The sequence below is a fragment of the Schistocerca gregaria genome, chromosome 3, assembly GCF_023897955.1.
Source record: "Schistocerca gregaria isolate iqSchGreg1 chromosome 3, iqSchGreg1.2, whole genome shotgun sequence".
Classification (NCBI taxonomy): Eukaryota; Metazoa; Arthropoda; class Insecta; order Orthoptera; family Acrididae; genus Schistocerca; species Schistocerca gregaria.
This window is the reverse complement of record NC_064922.1, coordinates 866,857,203-866,877,051: the sequence shown is the minus strand read 5'-3', so window position 1 is coordinate 866,877,051 and position 19,849 is coordinate 866,857,203. Positions and strand designations below refer to the sequence as shown.

Sequence of the window (19,849 nt, the reverse complement as noted above, 5' to 3'; positions counted from 1 at the left end):
TTGTATCTCAAGCAGCATTGTCAAATGTATTTTTAATTTTGTGAAGAAAAATTCCCATTTGTACAAACATTTTGAAAGAGCACAGAAAAGTCTTACCACTGACAGCTCTATTTAGTACCACAATCAACGTCACATAAATGTCACATGATTTGAGTTTTCTCTCAAATATGGTTCAGTAACAAGCATAATTTGTGATGCAAGAGAACAAGCCTCGGTACACAGGAGAAAGGGAAGGTGAGGCCTTCACAGTCAACTGTATACTTCGATCCAACATCCAAACTGAAGGACAGTAACCCCTAATCTTCTTTACTTACAATGGAAGTTTGAGTACATATTCACATGTCACAACAGCTGTCTGAAAATGTACTACAGATGGAACATTGCGAAATTAAAGCATCAGGATGTCAATTTTCTTTAATATTTTAATGGCAGAAAGCAAGCAAACTGCTCTTTTTCTGATAGGAGAGCAATCGTAGTTTACAAGCTTTGCACCATTAAATATACAGCAGTTCTACCATAAAGCAATAGAAGAATCCATCAAGAAAGAAAGTTTTATAAACATAAGTAATCATTACCATCTGAGAATACGTTTTCTTGGAGAAATATACAGAAGAAGCAGTTGAGTGTCTTGGAAAGATATTTCGTACTGATAAGAAACACTATGGGTTTTAAGGAAGAAACTGCAGAAAACTAAAGAACATTTCAGTATACAATTATTTCTTAAAATAAACAAATCTGTTCAGAGGTAAACAGACATAAAAATGTATCGCAAATCATATTTAATGGGACATCCGAATGAATTAAATCTCTCTCTGAAAATGAAGCTTTGTACTTTATACACTAAAATATGAAATAAATAAGCTATTAAATGCAGTAATTCATGTATCCAAACAGAATAATCATGTCTAGCTGTCATCCATACAGATGTATTAAAATCAACTTTGTCCAATTGGCTTCCCAAGGAAATACCATTACCCTGTAAATGCTGTACACCATTTTAAACAGATTTCACAAAGGTAAATACATCTGCTTGAAATAAGGGCAGAATTACAGTTTTCATTTCAGTTTACTGGATAATGAAGCAAATCAGCCACCCATCCCCCAAGAAAATAATCTTTTCGTTTCCCACCCCTGAAACAAAATGCATACATAAATAAAAATCACTATTTCTTGTAGAAATCTTAATTTAATATCTGAAGTTATATCAATACTCAATACTATATTTCACAATCTATCACAACGATTGATACAGCTTTTAATTTTGTTTCAATCTGGAAATATGCAGTGTCTGAAATTTATTAACAATGGAAGTCACTTAAAATATGTATCTATTAAAATTTAAATATAGTATCTGCATGACACATATGGATAAAAAAAACTCAGCAGCACACACAATAAAATACAACTAAAAAATTATATAAAAGACAACAAATTAATTTCCATGTATATTAAGTATGTACAAATAAATTTTCTTTATGTACAATTTATAAATATATCAGCACAGTCAAGACATTTAAAAACCAAAACACAAAAGACTCTGAATTACAACAGTCTCCAACACACAGCTTTTATACAATTTAATAAGATATGAACACAAAATGGAAATTACGTGTTTCCAAAATCATCTACGATTAGGAGTCAACCAAGTGTCCCAACTATCTGAAAATTTTGGTCTCTTTTTCCGGCACGATCTTCTGTTATTAACAGTATCATCTTTGATACTGTCATCTACAAAATCCATTTTTGTAACAGGAGTATATGTTAACGATGAGGAAGAGGCACTGCGTAGCCGCCTGTTAGATATACCAATTTTAATTGTAGGTACTATCTGATATTCAGCAAGATTAGGAATTCTTTTGACTTTTACACACGGTTTTAGCTCTGAACAAGTGCTGGAGTCTAAACTACCAGTTCGTAGAAGTCTGTTATGTTTTTCATGCCTCACATTATACGTAACAGGAACATTTTCTGAAGGATCTTTATCAGTTTTTTTATCAGATTGGCTGGATTCACTGGAGACCAAAGCAGCACTAACTAAATCACCCTTTGAAACTGAGTTACCCAGTGGGGTACATGTGCTATGCATACTGTCCTCCTCTATCCTCTCCAAGGGTTCTGGAACTTCAATCTTTTCAGCTTTGTCAGGATATTTTTGCACTTCAGTGTCTATGCCTAAGCTACCAGAACAACCTGCATTAATACTGACATCTAATGGAACTTCAGATTCTGTAGGCTTGCACAAATCTTCCCCGTCATGCTTGTGAACATTATCAGAGTGTTGCACAGGGATATTTTCATTGCTCTTTTTAAACCTCAAATAGAATTTCCTCCTAAACTTTTGTTTGTCCACAGGCCACCCTGTCCGATTCTTTTTCCTCTTTCTCCGCTTGCCACGGATACCCTGTCTTCCTTCTGGAACATCAGAATACGCAATTGTATCACATGTAGATGAGGCGCCACATTCAGAACTGTTACATGACCTCTCTCTCATGGCTGGACAAAATATGTCTACACCACACCTGAGACAATCCTTGCTACTTACAGGGGGACCTGGACAATGGCAGTCAGTAATGTTACTGAGTAATGAAACTACATCCACTGTTGGACCACCTCTACTACAAGTTTCAGCCTTTGGAATGCAGTCTATGGTATCTTTCGACATTGTTGCTAAACTGGCCAACACAGAATGATCAATATCAATTAGATCTGACTCTCTTAAAGGCAGCTGATTTAATTTCTTAGAAAATTTCTCTCTCTGAGATTTGCTCTGTTTCTTACAAATGACACGACTAGATCGAGGTGTTCTTAATTTCACTTCACTGTTGTCATTTGTATTTCTTGGAGAAGCACTGATACAGCTTCCACTGCTTTCTGGAAAAGATTCCAGCATTTCATCAATATTCTGAGCAAGCTCACTAAAATCTTTCTTCAGTTCCGACGGACCTTCAACAGTTGACATTTCTCCCAAAAATGAAGTATTTGATCGCTCATCTTTGTTTTGCACATCTTCATTAACAACATCATCAGATGATGATGGGCCATCATCTTTCACTGGTGGTGTATCCTCTCTGAACTTGTCTGGCTCTTTACGTTTTCTGAAATGCATAAGACTTGACAGTATAGCTAATGTAGAAGCATGACAGCGCGGAGACTTTCTAGGTTTCTTGTCTAGCAAATGTGCAAATCTTTTCTTCTTCTTTCTAAAAGAAACTGGTGCGTCAATTGATCTGGTGCAAGAAGGAAGGTTACTACTTGCTGCAGCAGCTGCTAATTCAGTTGGGGACATTTCATACGGAAGCAGAAAAGATTTCCAGAATGATGTGTCAATTGGACATGAGAGATAAATCTCATTTCCAGTATCTTGTCTCTGATATGTTTGGTACCACGGCTCTCCCTGCGGTGCAGCTTCAAAAGAAAATCGCAGTCTATCAAGAGACAGATCCTTTGTAGCTAATTCACTGCCATTCTTTTTGTCACTGGACTCCTCTTTCTTAACACCTGTTTCAACGATTGCCTCAGGGGTATTCTTTAACTCACTCTCAGAATTCAATTTATCATTTAATCCTTTCCTTATTGCTTCCAGAGATTTTACATTAAATTGCACCAACTGACTATCCGATGAATTTATGCTATTTTCTTTATTTGAATCACATGTGTGACTATTTTCACTTGACTTTTTATTATAGTTACTGTCTGTTTCTGACCCCTGAGTCTCGCTGATATTCATCTGAGGCAGCACACTACCTTGGAAACGTAACCTGGATCCAGGTATTTCAAACTTGTAATAATCTAAATTGTCATGTATGAATGCTTCAGCATGTGTACGTCTCTTTCGGTGTCTCCCAGAAAGTGTATTTGCATCCGAAGTACTTCCAACACTGCATGCATCTGCTGATCCCAAAGAACTGTCATCAAACTGATGCACACTAGCCAAGCGCCGTTTCCTACCACGAGAAGTAATACCATTTTTTGATTTTCTGGTTGTTACTTTCACTTTTCTGTGTACTTTTCTGTATATGCGACGTCCCTTTTTGCGACCAACAGCTCTTTTTGCTTTCCACTTTGCTTTTGCGTCACCATTGTTACTTTTCTTCACAATTTTCAGTTTAAGTGCAACACATTCATCATCTGAAGATTCATCTGATGAAACCTTTTTCACTGGCTCTCCAAACATGAAATTCTCTGCTTCATTGCTCAGCAGGGAAAGTTCTGAAAGCCGAATCCTTGTTCGGCTTGGACCACTCCCAGAACTTTCAGTCTTCGATTCCCGCTGTTCCTCAGACTCACAGCTGGCTTGCTTGTTAGAGTTGTCATTCTTCTCTTCAGTTTCCTTACACTCATTCACAGTGAAACACTGGGAATCTGTTTCTTTCTCACCATCTATAGTCTTGCGGATGGTACTCTTGTTATCAATGCTATTTTTATGCAGGTTGTTATTTTTAGTTTCACATGAACTACTCTTGCCTTGATCATTATCAATGACACCAGACTCATTATGATTAATGTTATTCTCAATATTATCAAGATTGTTACTGCAATCACTCTCAGGTTTTCGACAACTTCGTAGCCTGCACCTTTCTGATTCGTCTCCCTGATTGTCCTTAGTAACACATTCACTGGAAATTTTTTGTTCAATGTTTTTATGATCAAAGTTTTTCTGATCATAATTATTTTTATGACCACCACTACAATTAACCAAACCAGAATATTGTTTACTAATGTTCACTGGCGACACTTCAGCCTCCTTGACAAAAGCGTGACCCATTTCAAAAGAACTTCTGCTTGTGACAAAGTAACCACTTGACCGAAGTTTGTTGTTTTTCATTTCCAACTTGTAGTACGCTTTATTATCCTCAATTAGCTTTTCTTCAGCAGTCAAACGCTTTCTTTTACGAGCAGGTGTACCTGTGGCCAGATGGGACACTGTCTCTTCAGCATCCCTAGTTGTTCTTGCTGGTTGCGGATGTGAGCTTGAATCTGGAGCCTTTTCCTCAGCAGTTGTTGCGACCAAACCAGCCTGGGGCCAGAAATGGCTTCGAGACCTCAGATGGTGTCCTGTTTCTCCCGTTGGTTGTTCACAAGAAGCCAACTGTTTGGGCTGGCAGCTACGAGGTTCTTCACAGTGGTTATTTTTCTGATTTGCTGATGGTAATGTTACCTCAGCTGCACACTTCCCACCAAATCTTGTCTCATAACAATGCATGCTTGAACTAATATTCCACAGCACCTGCAACAATAATGACAGAGGTACCATGAAATTCTATTATAACAATTTCTTAGAACGAGACAAAATAAAGATTTATAAGGAAAGAGGACTAAACAAGACAAATGCAGCAGCAATTCTGGTTGTCTGTACAATACACATGGTTGTAACACACATGGGTAACTGCACAATTGCAAAGAGTGAGGCAAGTATAAAAATCCAATATGTCTTGACATTACAAAGTAATATAGTGGCCTGTCTATTTATTGCTGCAATGAAACTCCCATATTCCACAACATATAGTGAAACACTAACTACAAATGCATTAAAAGTTGTTACTTAACGTGGTCTGCCTTCACATCACTTTTGAATTGACTGACCAAATCTGTCTTCAGGAGATCTAAAATTTAATGTGGATTTCAAACTATGGGACAACTCTGTATTTTTCATGTTGATAAGTTATCGACAGAGGTGATGAGTGACAGAAAAAAGTTCTAAGACTGAATGGAGATAGAATCCCAGACTTTTGGATTTGAAGTCCCCACTTATCCATTGAATTACTAGGATACATTAAGTAAACAAAGTGCACCCACTAACAGAAACTTATTTTCCATGGTATGGACATCATAACACAAACAATGTCAGTCAACAGAAAAATTTTGAAATCTGAACTAAACACCCGAAATTTGTAATTGTTTTGGCATGTAAATTTTGTCCAAATAATGATATTTTCATGAGTAATGTGGCAATAATTATCATAGGGGCTGTAGCATTCAATGTAAATGCTCTTCATGTAAGCAGGAAACATAACTATTCTAGATATTTCTAATTTTATTCAGTATATGCCATCGACTGGGACATTTATGGGCATTCATGTTTTAGTGTCATGTATGGACATATCAAAGCCACACCTCTTAACTAAATTTGGCAACTGGAAGTCACTGTATTAAGGACAGTAATTTAAGGTCATTGTGCTGCAAAAGTATTTTATGCAATTACCTTCCCCCAACTGCATAAAAGTGGATTAAATGGTAGTAGCAAGCTGGAGATTCCAAACAGCAGTGTACACCACATTGCAGGAGCAAGAAAATATATTACTAGCCGAAAGCTATTGGGAGGACCAATATTTAGGTGCTGTGCAGCTCCTCTACACTGAATCACAACATAATTCAGTAGTGACTAAACGAAATCAAATCATCATTGCAAAGGGCCTCATCAAAGGGGACTTCGAAAGTAAGTTACACGTGTCCCAAACTGAGATCATCGCACAAAAAGAGTGGTGCCCTGTGAAAAGTGAAAGCATATTCTTGGTTTCCTCCAGAGACAGTTCTGCACAGTACAGATAACAAATGCATTACAGTATGGGAGTGAAATTGTGCAGCAACTAGAAACATACTCCAAAGCTTAAGTACGCAAAACAGAACACTACTTGTCAGCAAATAGTCTAAATTGCACACAGATTCGTCATGAAATTCTGGCAGTACATGGACCAAATGCACTGTCACATGCACCTGCAGTGAAATAGTGCCAATTTGGGTAAGGTTGCACAGAAGTGGGTGATGCTGACCAGGAAAGAAGGCCATGGAAATCTAACACAGGCAATAATGTCCAGGCAATCTAAGAACTGATTTGCAGAAATCACAGGATTTTCAATGAGGGGCACATTCACTCAGCAGTTCTTAAAGGGTTCCATGACCAAGAGCTGGATTTTTGTCGTCAAGGAATTTAACAACTGTCTAAACATTCCAACCACTGTTTACAGAAGAACTTTGTTTCTGGGATAGTTTTGTTTATGAAGCAGTTTAAAGCTGTGTGTTACACGGATAAACTAAAAACTCTCACCACCTTAAAATTCTTCTTCTGGAAGTTTTATTATAGATTACACACAGAAATTCATGAAAAGTCGATGAAAGTTTACCGGGGGGGGAGGGGGGGGGGAGGGGGGGGGGAGGGGGGGGGCGGGAGCCTACTTCCCCATTTTCTGCAGTTCAGAATAGGGAATTAATTTCAAATATGGACAATACCCTTCAAAGTGCTTGCATGAACCACATACCAAAACTACAACAATTGACTGAAATGCTGATAAAATGCACAATATGTGTACTGCATAAGCACTTAATACCTTCCAATGAAACATGCAAAATATCTGTCACTATAAAAGACAAGGAAGATTAATCCAAAAGTAACTGTGGAAACAAATTTCCCCAGGAATGTTTAGACTAAAAACAATCCAACTAATTTTATTACATAGATTTTTTTACTGTGGATGTCACATGGGACCATCACATCAAACAAGATATGCAACAGTGAACAAAGCAGTGTGTGGAAGCCCTGTACTAAGAAAAGGTGACGTCTATTTTATTTTCTGAAACATTATCACTTGTAGTTTGTGGCACACAGAGGGGACTTCTCGCAGAAAGTACAACATAACTGGTGGTCCCAGACAAGTCAACCAAAAGGTGATACAAATCCCGATTGCAGAAGAATATTATTTTCACCAGGGAAATATAGCTGCCCATAAAGTGGTTTTAAGTGGAGAAACAGGTTTAATATGCATTGTTGGAACACGTGATTCACCACACTTTGCACACACTGACTAGAAAGTCAATTCACTCATAGTATCTTCAAAAGTGTCTCTTAATGAGCATTGCAAAATCTTAACCACCATTTCCTAATATTACTACTGTATAAAAATGTGCGTGTGTTTCCCAATTACAGATGCGTGTGTTTCCCAATTACAGATAAGGGATCAATTTTTTCAAAAAGAGCTGCTTAGTTTAATACATACTGGTATATTTTTGCAGTTACCTACTTGAGTAAGGAAAGGCGTAGCTGCAAGTAATTACCACAGCCATTCAAGATGAAAAATTTATAAAATCAACATTTCATAATAGTTCATGAAAACAAGGAAACATTTTGGATTAGATTAGGTTATATTATCTGGGTATAAATTAAAGAGATAATTATAATATTTTACAGATAGTGTAAAAATGTTTTTAGTCCAATATGCATGCTTTTCCCCCGTCGAGTAATCATTTATGTTCATTCCCAGGAGCATGAAGTGGCTTATAAATATGAGAAAGGTCAACATTATGTTGAAGGATACACAGTATCTGTTCAAGAATGTTAGGAACTGAGCTCTCCATTCTGAGGCATGCCAATTGATGAATGCAGACAAGAAGAAATTAGTGCAGCACACAGTGCCAACTTTGCTTGATGTTCCAAACCACCCCTGCTATGTCACACACACACACACACACACACACACACACACACACACACACACACACACACACACACACACACACTACCAGTATAGAAAAAGCATTGTGCTCCGTGAATGCAACTGATGGAGGTAATTGAGTGAATCAGTGAATGCTCTGAATGGAGACTGCAATGAAGAGGCTGCACTATTTGATTCAGGTGTGAGACTTAGTTCATGCGAGAAAGAAATAATTGAAGTAAATGTAACTATTTATCACCTGAAAAAGCAATCAAAATACAAAACTGCTGAGATTTTACATTTGTGTCAAAGTTGTAGATACATGTACCACTGAAGAATTGCAAGAAGAAAGTCACATGCTGAAAATTTGACTAAAGATAGGAAGATACTAGAGGACAATCGCTGGGTTCAGTATCTTACAAAGGAAGCAGTACAGATGCATAAAAATATTTAACAGAATATTTTCATCTTCCATCAATTAGAGCTTTACAGAAATGTGTGAAAAGTATAAAACTAAAATGTGGTATTACTGAAAAAAATTTCTATTTGTCGAAAGAGAAGGTGAAGCACTTTTCTCAATGGGAACAATTTGTAAATCTCTGTCTGGACGAAATGACATTAATGTCAAATTTATCATGTGATGGAAACATCACATACTGTCACTGGGTTTGGAGATTTTGGTGATTCACAGACCCAAAAAGCTGCCAATACTGTTGTAACAGTAATGATAAATGTTTTGTCTGCAAAATTTAAGCAACCATTATCGCATTTTTTTGTACTAAATGTGTGCTGGCTGATGTACTCAGTAAAATATTTTTTTAATAGTATGTAAGTTAAGAGACATTGTTATTACTCTCAAAAGACCAAGAGTAAATTTCATTGACTGGAGGATTTTGTGTGTGTGTGTGTGTGTGTGTGTGTGTGTGTGTGGGGGGGGGGGGGGGGTGGCGGCGGCTTTTGTGACTTACAAGAAAGAAAAGATTTGTTTCTTTTAGGACTCTCCTCACTTCTTGAATAGGGTCAGAAATAATTTTTTGTAATACAATATTTTGCATGAAATGGAAAGTGGCAGTTTTGCCCAGGTTCTTGGAAGGCCACAGTGTTGCTGTATGGGAGTGTTAGTAAATGCAGTTTCAGATTAGCACCTAAGTTGACTAAGAAAGCTGTTGAGTTGTGGCCATTCTCAAAAATGAAAAAGGTGGCAGTGCTGTACGCTTTGTGAGACACACACTAACAGCTGCTATTATGTGCTTTTACCTTGCAGTTTTATGTCTGCACTACAGATTTTTTATGGGCTGGAGGGAAAGGAGAAGGGGAGAAGGGGGGAGGAGGAGAGGGGGAGAGGGAGAGAGAGAGAGAGAGAGAGAGAGAGAGAGAGAGAGAGAGAGAGAGAGAGAGAGAGAGAGATTTGGGGGAGGGGGGGAGGGGTGGTAGGGAGAGGGGTGGTAGGGAGAGGGGTGGTAGGCAGAGGGGTGGTAGGCAGAGGGGTGGTAGGCAGAGGGGTGGTAGGCAGAGGGGTGGTAGGCAGAGGGGTGGTAGGCAGAGGGGTGGTAGGCAGAGGGGGTAGGGGGTAGGGAGGGGGGAGTGGGAGAGAGGTGTAGGGAGAGGACAGAGTGGGAGTGGGAGAGAGGGGGGCGTGGGAGAGGGCTGAGTGGGAGAGAGGGGGGCGTGGGAGAGGGGGGGCGTGGGAGAGGGGGGGCGTGGGAGAGGGGGGGTGGGAGAGGGGGGGGTGGGAGAGGGGGGGAGTGGGAGAGGGGGGGGAGTGGGGGGAGTGGGAGAGGGGGTGAGTGGGAGAGGGGGTGAGTGGGAGAGGGGGTGAGTGGGAGAGGGGGGAGTGGGGGGGAGTGGGAGAGGGGGGGAGTGGGAGAGGGGGGGAGTGGGAGAGGGGGGGAGTGGGAGAGGGGGGAGAGGGGGGGAGTGGGAGAGGGGGAGTGGGAGAGGGGGGAGTGGGAGAGGGGGGAGTGGGAGAGGGGGGAGTGGGAGAGGGGGGAGTGGGAGAGGGGGGAGTGGGAGAGGGGGGAGTGGGAGAGGGGGGAGTGGGAGAGGGGGGAGTGGGAGAGTGGGAGAGGGGGGGGAGTGGGAGAGGGGGGGAGTGGGAGAGGGGGGGAGTGGGAGAGGGGGGAGTGGGAGAGGGGGGAGTGGGAGAGGGGGGAGTGGGAGAGGGGGGAGTGGGAGAGGGGGGAGTGGGAGAGGGGGGAGTGGGAGAGGGGGTAGTGGGAGAGGGGGGTAGTGGGAGAGGGGGTAGTGGGAGAGGGGGTAGTGGGAGAGGGGGTAGTGGGAGAGGGGGTAGTGGGAGAGGGGGTAGTGGGAGAGGGGGGAGTGGGAGAGGGGGGGAGTGGGAGAGGGGGGAGTGGGAGAGGGGGGAGTGGGAGAGGGGGGAGTGGGAGAGGGGGGAGTGGGAGAGGGGGGGAGTGGGAGAGGGGGGGAGTGGGAGAGGGGGGGAGTGGGAGAGGGGGGGAGTGGGAGAGGGGGGGAGTGGGAGAGGGGGGGAGTGGGAGAGGGGGGGAGTGGGAGAGGGGGGGAGTGGGAGAGGGGGGAGTGGGAGAGGGGGGGAGTGGGAGAGGGGGGAGTGGGAGAGGGGGGGAGTGGGAGAGGGGGGAGTGGGAGAGGGGGGAGTGGGAGAGGGGGGGAGTGGGAGAGGGGGGGAGTGGGAGAGGGGGGGAGTGGGAGAGGGGGGAGTGGGAGAGGGGGGAGTGGGAGAGGGGGGAGTGGGAGAGGGGGGAGTGGGAGAGGGAGAGAACTCTGACACTTTTGATTTTTGACTTGTTGTATCACACGTCATTCTGAGTATTTAACAGTTCTATTGAGTGAACCCTGAAGATTTGCAATTAAGGTAAAGATCAAATGTAAAAAAAGATTGATAAATGAATGCATCTTCACTGCAGTGGATGGTAAACGAGCTCATACTAGGATGTGACAAATATCTATTAATGAAGAAGGTAAACCAAGATGGATTAGAGAATATTTTTTCTGAAGCAAATCCTTCCCCAAAGCAATTCACTGCTCTGTTCAACAACGCTATTAAGTCCCTCAGCCAATAGAAATTGTGAAAGAGTAGATTGAGGGAAGGCAATTTTAGATGTTATGACTCTACAAAGTATTACATCTCCCTCACACTGCACTTATGCGAAACCCGGCATCCCAGTACTGCCTTTTGAAACCAAACTGGTAGACTTGAGAGAAGAAAAGTCTGTGAGATGTTTGTGTCTATATTGTGAGAAAATAGTGACACTTCATAAATGTGAAACATGTTCTATCTTTTTAACCAATGATAGCACTGTGTCAGATAACCATAATAAACTGTGGAACCATTTCAGAAACTTCAAGACAATACTACTTTTCGTAGTTTTATCATTATCAGTGATGGGTGGTTCAATTTTTTGGTAAAATGTAGAATTGCATTAGCTAGTAACTTTGAGAGGTACACTAAAGAGCATCAGCGTGGCATTACGACTGTATAGAAGTTAATGGATGTTGCAGGGTCTGCTGTGAGGAAACAAAGTTACTGTCTATTAAGTACTTTGTAAGATCAAGGCTCTATTTCATTCTGAAGTACGGTAATCATGAATTATTACAAAACAACCGAAAGACCACAAAATACTTCAGTTGTTATTAGAAAGAGAAATTAAATATGTTTGCTCTGTCAGTTTCTGTAGTAGTTTAATCCCATCCAATATCCTTTCTCTGTCCATTTCATACTGCGGATTACAAGGTTTTTTTCTCTTTTTGTAATAATTGCACTGAGGTAAGTTAATTTTGTAAAAAGGAATGTCGATAGGTGGTCAAGTTTCTTTTGAGTGCTAAAGAATAACATCTGTTGGGATTAAGTGAAGGATACATTTACAATGAAATGAACACCCTTACCTGCTTACAGACGTTGACATACGTTAACGGGGATAGATGAAAATGCGTGCCTCGATCGGGACTCAAACCCGAGATATCTCCTGCTTACATAGCAGACGCTCTATCGATCTGAGCTACCGAGGACACACAGGATAGCGCGACTGCAGGGATTTATCTCTGGCACGCCTCCCGCGAAACCCACAATCTCAATGTATTGTCATGCACTACATTCGTAGTCCGAAAGAACAGATACCATCTTAGTATATATAAGGATACATTTATTTAATGTTCTCTGTCACTGTTTGTAAAAGAACATAAAATGTTGGCCATTTTCACTTATACATATTACAACAATTTTAATTGGGACAAACTACCAGAATTATGCAGTATTGGTAGACAGCCGCATGACATGTTGTTAGTTGCCTGTATACAATTTTTAACATCTGCCACAGACACACACAGCACAGTGGTTGAAACAATCAGTTTATGGTTGCAGTGCTACTTAAATTTGTAACTCTCATAGGGTGTCACGTTGACACTTACTTTAATTTGCATTTGGGGCATATATTTTTTCACAGCATTTACGCATCTGTTGTGTCTGGTCTCCCTCAAGTTGAAGGACAGAATGATGAACAGGTTTTATTTGAGGTTACAAAGTGGAACAGCATGGCAATTTCTGCAAAAGCATCACATCTGGCAATGAGAGCTCTTAATGGATCTCAGTTAGGAGTGTGACAGTAACACTGTAGAATGAGTAACAAATTTCAGTTACAATAGAGAGATTGAGGGAGGGCACTCCAGAAAGTGTTTCACCATAGTGTTAAGTTATACAGGAAAACTAAAGAAATGTATATTATTTTTGCAAATATCAAAAGGTATTTTACAATTTATAATGAAATAAAATGTTTTCCTTTATTAGGCAGTAAAGGTCTCATAACAGAGAGAGATTGCTAACTAACTCACTCTCTTTCTTCAAAGCAATTTTTAATAGTATGCACTCTCATATTTATATAAGAATTCATGAAAAGCGTTAACACACTGATGTTCATTGTAAACACTAGTGTCTTTTTTGTACTTTGAATAGGGAATGAAAAGACTTATTGTTTGGCAAGGCCAGAAAGTTAGCACAATACTGTTAATTGATGATGAAGCAGTGGTGCCTGAAAGTGGACAGGAATAGGATTTTGTGTAAATGTGATGGAACATGTGATAGCTGTAGATAAAGCACATAAATAATAAGAAAACTTCTTAGGTGTACATGGTGGAGACTAAGTGTTACATTCTTGAAGAGAGATATACATTTGAGAAGCAGGAAAGATAAGCACATTAGGTGCACCCAAGACAGAAGCAAGGACACGGCAAAAAAAGCGTATACAAGAAGTAGCACCAAATGTCCGAATGTAAAAATCTTGTCTAATTTTGAACTATTAAAATGAATCAGAAAGCTGCTAAAAAAACTCTTGAAGTGAACTATAATCCGTGCAAAGAATCAGAAAGTATGCACCAAGCATGCGGATATAATCATAATAATTTCTTCTTCTGGTTACGATTCATTTCTTGTCTTAAATGATTTTCAACAATAGGATTACAACTCTGTCACTGTGCAGCATATGGATTACAATGCGCTAACATTTTATTATTATAGACCGACATTAACAGGAGATGGGCTATTTACTTTAATCACATTTTCCTATTCATACTGGAAGTCACAACAACTTTTAGTGCCTAGGAAATATGGAGGTAACTGCATTAAAAATAACAAGTTCTCCATTTGTATCATGCCATTCTTCTGTTACTACAGGCTAGCCACTTTGAGCAGTAGCACCACTTCAGCTGCCAAAAGGTTGCATTTTTTGTCATACAGAGTTTGCAAATGTGTGTTATAATTGTGATATATGTCAAAACAAAAAGCAACTGGATACTTCAGCATCCACTATTTCTTTCAAGCTTTGTTTAAGTGCTTTTGTCTACAACTGATAAGAACATGCTTATCTTGTCTTAGGTGCAGTGTTTATGACGCTGCTTACTTTTTTTTTCCATTATATTTCCCATCTTCTCTACATAAAAGACAATATGAAGCACCTTTGCTTCTCTTTCTAGCCTTTTAATAAATGTCTCTCACATTATCACAACTCTCCCCAGTTTACATGTCTCTCATTAACAACTGCTTTCTTTTTCTGGTTTACTGCATCAACTCCGCACCAACCTAAAATTCAATTTCTTCTGATGAGAGCTATTATGATGCCCAACAATTCTATTATCAAGTTCTTGATATAAATGAAATGATTATGTTCCCATATCCAAGCAATTGTAAAATTCTTGAGCATGTAGTCCTGTTTGGGTCTAAACAACCCAATACTAGTAAGTCTTGGTTATTATCCATTTTATACTTGTACACAAAACATTGAGTTTGACTACAACTCATACTCAAAAACACATTTTTTGTTTTGTTACAAATGGTAATACACAACAAGACGATTTCTTTTTATTATTTGAGTGTGTTTGTTGATTAGAGCCATGTAACACTTTAATTTTGTCAAAATTTGCTTTTCATATAACAATGAAAGCAGCACCAATGACTGAATTATTCTGTGATGTTGCCAACTTGAAATTTCACTAGCAGCAATGTCCTTAAACTGCTCAAGTGTTATTACTTAGTTTGTGATGTCTCACAGTAAGGCACAGACCAGCAAGTATCGCTGATGAGGAAGCAACAGTAAATGCTTCTATACAGAAGACCCCTTTCTCAATATGGAAGTATATGAGTATCTCAAGGTCAATCAACATTCTGTTTGAAATGGTGCGCAATTTAGAAGTCATTAGCATGATGCAGTCTGTGCAGTGACAGAATATTTTATGGCGCTCTATATCTGTCCCACACCGGCCTACTCTGCTGACTAACAACAATGTGATAAGTGCCACATAGGTAGGCTTATCACACTTTTTTGGGTCCAAACTAGGACATATTTTTAAATACTTAAAAGTCTTAACACTTTAGTAAAACACTAAATTTTATTTATACAGCTGTATTTTGCACTTGACAGTACTTTCCCCGAAAAGGCTTCACATGTAGCAGTGTGATATGAAAATGTAGCCTCTTTTGCAGTGAACTCCAGTTCACTGTTGTTCCCATTGTTGGCTCTAAAACATCTCGTGTTTGGTGAAGCAGTAGCATAAATAGCATTCAACTGTTTTGCTGTTTTCATGTGGCCTTTAATATCACCCTTTCCTTCATGGGCAACAGAAAATTTTCCAGTAGATTGTCACAATAAACATGTTCATTGTTACTGCCATTACACATTTTCAAAAACTTGTATTCCTGCTGCACGTTAACACTAAACACACTCTTTGCCCATTGCTGAATAATGAGACAAAAATATGAATCAAAGTAAAATGGTCAAAAACATGTAGATGAGTTGCTCCACAAACTTACTGCCATCATGTGCTGCCAAGCGACTAAATGCAAAGCTGTGACAGAACCATTAGCCACACCTCCACATCAACATCAGCACTTGCCCCAAGAATGCTTGAGAGCGGCACGGCCACAAGAGTATGCTTAAAGATGTGAATATACTTCTCAGACCCCAGATACTTTTGCAACCCCGGCAAGGACTTTAAAAAAATGCGTTGGGGCCCTGTTACTTCCCCTAGGAAAAATAATATGCTAGGGTAACTACCCTTATCACTTGCAGACACAATAACTGTTGTCTCCACTCTGCACTATTCACAATAAACACTACAATGGTTAAAAACCTTCACCATACCTAAATTAATGGGTCAATAAATGCTACATGTGAACTGCACTTCCTGAAGTGTACACTACAAACAGATACAGGAGATAACATGGTATACTGCCCAGCTGCTATCACATATCGCTCCACCACCTGCCCTGCCTATTCACCTACAAATAACTGTATGAACTATTCCTTTGAGAAATAGTTATATTTACTTCTGGAATATAGCAATCTTTCTGTAGAAAATGTCATCAAGGCCACATCTGGAATCGCAAGCCTCAATAGTAACTGATGAATATTTTAGAAATCAACTGAAAACTAAATTACCGAGATGAGAAACATTTAAGATAAGTGGATTTGTAGCTGACACTGGATAAACATGATCCAGTCAAATTACTATAATCACTGCCTGCATTTTTGACGTCAACATGCAAAGACGGCAGGAGGCAGGACTAGCAGTGGAGGATATATAAAGCGGGCCACAGGGACGAGAAAACAGTGCAGTCATTGTCGTAACGCGGAAATAGAGTGATTTATCTAATGTCTAAAAGGGCATGATCATTGGGTTTCAGACCAAAGGTGGAAGCATTTCCAAAATGGCTAACTTTGAAAACTGTTAGCATGCCACTGTGGTTAAAGTATACTGTGCATGGCAAAATGGGACAGTCCAAAACTGGCAGTGAGGCAAATGTGATGCACCACTGACCATACACGACTGAGATGAACAACGGCTCTGGAGATGTGTACAGGCGAATGGATGGGCAACTGCTGAACAACTGACTGCTCAGACGAACCAAGGGGGCTATCAATGACCATTCAGCGCACTTTGGTATGCATGTGTCTACACAGCAGGCACCTGGTTCGTGCACCCATGCTGACTGCCGTTCACCCATGATGAACGCTGGAATTTGCAAACCAATACCATAACTGTGTCTACTAAGTGACGACAGGTGGTCTTTTCAGATGAATCACATTCTATGCGTGTATGGAATAAAACATCTGAAAGAAAACAGCTTGCAACAATTGTTGAAACTAGAGGAGGGAGTGTTATGGTCCAGAGAACATTCTTGAAGTATTCCCTGGATGATCTTATCATTCTGGAAGGCACAATGGTTCAACACAAGTATACACCTATCCTTGGAAACCATGTCAGCCACTATATGCAATTTCTTTTTCTTCGGCATGGTGGCATCCATCAGCAAGACAGTGCAACCTGTCACACAGTTCGCAGTGTATTTGAATGGTTCGAAGAGCACCAGGATGAGTTTACTCCACTCTCCTGGCCATCAAATTGCTTGGATTTAAACCCGATCAGTAATCTGTGGGATCACCTCAATCAAGCTGTTCGAATCGTGGATCCTCAACTGAGAAATATATCACAGCTGGCCACGGGACTAGATTCATCATGGTTCCACATCCATGTTGGTATCTTCTTTAACCTACACTGGTATCTTCCTTAACCTCACCGGCACACTCCCTACATTTCTCACAGCCGTCTGCAGTGTGAAAGGTGATTATTCAGGTTTTAGGTATGTGGTCACATTAATGCGATTCGACAGTGTACATTGATAATGTTATTTTTCAAGCATATCTACATCTACTGTTTCTTGTACATGTTCACCCATCCTGCAGAGTCAACAACACATGTGGCTAAATGCAGAATGAGAAACCTATTAGAGAAGAGGCGCAACATCCTGACCAACTTGCTGCAGTTCACACTATTTAGGATCATAAAGTCATGAGGTTAAAGTGACTGTTTATGAACAACTGAGGTGTATGTCCCTTAACACAGTATATTCCAAGTAAATCACCAAACACTTTTCATTTGCATTAAATTGTGAATTTATATATTTGAAACAGCACAAGGGAAAAGAAATCAAGGTATGAGAATGGAGTTAAGCTGTCAAAACATATCAAGCAAACCCTTTTTTTTAATACTGATTATGAACCGGAATAAATGATTTTTAAAATGGAACTGACACTGCTCGGAATGATATAGTAATAATAGCCAGAATATAGAAAGAGCACTTGCAGCAGAGAATTTCAGTCAGTCGTTTTACCTTACTAATGACTTACTATGTTCAAGCCCCCCTCATAGCGTAACAAGTAGTGCGCTTGTCTACAAGACAGAAAGGTAAACCAGACCCTGATCGAACCTGTGCAGTGGATTAACAGCTGTCGGCTGGTACACCGGCCAGACTGAGTGAGGTTTTAAGGTAATTATCCAAGTTCGTTTAGTAAAATGCTGGGTTGGTACCAACATTCCACCTCGGAGGATGTGGCTCACAAACAATTAAAACCCGATAACAAACAATTCCCAGAAAGATGGCACATACAGATTCCGTCCCATAGGCAGAGCCTCTTGACAAGTGAAATGACAGGGGGGGCATAGTAGGTACATGGTAGTGGCATGGCGTGCTCAAATTCTACGCCAATGAAAGTAATGTGCACCATGCCTTCTGCCCCTGGTAGCCGAGCAGTCAGCGCAATTGACTGTCAAACCTAACAGCCCAGGTTCAATTCCCAGCTGGGTCGAAGATTTTCTCCGTTCAGAGACAGGGTGTTGTGTTATCATCACCACCACCACCACCACCACCACATCCCATCGACATGAAGTCGCCGAAGACTTGCACCAGGCGAATGGTCTACCCGACGGGAGGCCCTAGTCACGCGGCATGTGTTCTAGCTTTAGTTAATCTAAGTTTTATGTAAAGAAAGCAAACTACTTCTATCTCTGTATTTAGTTTTTCCACAAAACTCTTGTTTCACATAAAAATTTAAGAACCACTGTTTTGGGATTTATGGACGTTCTCTGCTGTGCAATCTTTCTCATCCAATTTCTGAGGAAACTACTCAATAAAAAATTTTTGTTTCTTTCAAACCTTATAGTTTGATATTGCAGACAGATAATGAATTGGCTCTCTTTTAAAATATTGTTTACAGTTATTTTGATATTGTGAAATTAAGTACTGTGCATATACTGAAAAGTTTATAATGCAAACTGTAGTCATTGACCAGTTTACATTTGGTACATTGTACTTTCTTTTTTGCTGCCTGTGAAATGGAGTTAAAATACTGAAACCGTTTTTAGCACTGGAAGGAGAGCCATCTCTCTTTTCACTGCCAAGCAACTATGTGACATGTTTTAATGTGTAGCCACAACAAGCTACATAGTGACACACACAACATTACGACCACATGCTATGCGGAGTTGTAGCTTGTGTTTCTCTTTTGTATGTGGTTTATGCAGTTAGTTACAATCAAATTAAGAGTCTTTTTTTTATTTTAGAACTTAAGTTAGACAATCGTTGATCCAGGACAGAGTTAACTATACTGAGTGTAACAAAATTCCCTTTACAAACCTTGAGTACTCGTAGCGGGGACTAAGAACTCATGTCCAGAAATCTATTATTTTCCTGCTACATTCAAAAACGTCATTCGCCAGTTCCCTGATATTTCACTACAGGTTTGTTAACAGGCCATTCAGTTGAGTTTGTGAACTGCCCAGAAATGTTTGTAATTGCTGTCATCCTTGAGGTATTTATTCACCACAGTGCAGAAGACAAGTTTTATGTACATTCTATTTTCAGTATGTCACACTGATACGAGGACGAAACAGCCGAATATATGACCACTAAAGTAACATATACGACATTAACATGAGCCCTAAAATAACTTTTATGACGTGCTAATACGATTAAATAACTAGTAGCATAATAAGATAGCATGACACCGTTTTCTGGTTACAATGGCAAAGGAATAAATAATATGGGAATAAACAAGTGGTGAGTGTGAAAAGAACTTTTAAATTAAAGACATACAATCAGATGATTAATTTTTTTTATT

The 19,849-nt window shown here is 40.0% G+C and overlaps 1 protein-coding gene across 9 annotated transcripts in view; it reads right to left on the bottom strand.

Moving 5' to 3' along the window:
- Positions 1–1,166: 1,166 nt before the first annotated feature.
- LOC126354889 (general transcriptional corepressor trfA-like) overlaps positions 1,167–19,849 on the bottom strand; it is a 104,450-nt gene continuing 85,767 nt past the window's right edge. For all 9 annotated transcript variants that reach the window (XM_050004936.1, XM_050004937.1, XM_050004935.1 and 6 more), the window contains one exon: positions 1,167–5,227. In XM_050004936.1, coding sequence (XP_049860893.1) covers positions 1,622–5,227 — 3,606 coding nt within the window. In that variant the 3' untranslated portion in view covers positions 1,167–1,621. The remainder of the gene's footprint in view (positions 5,228–19,849) is intronic.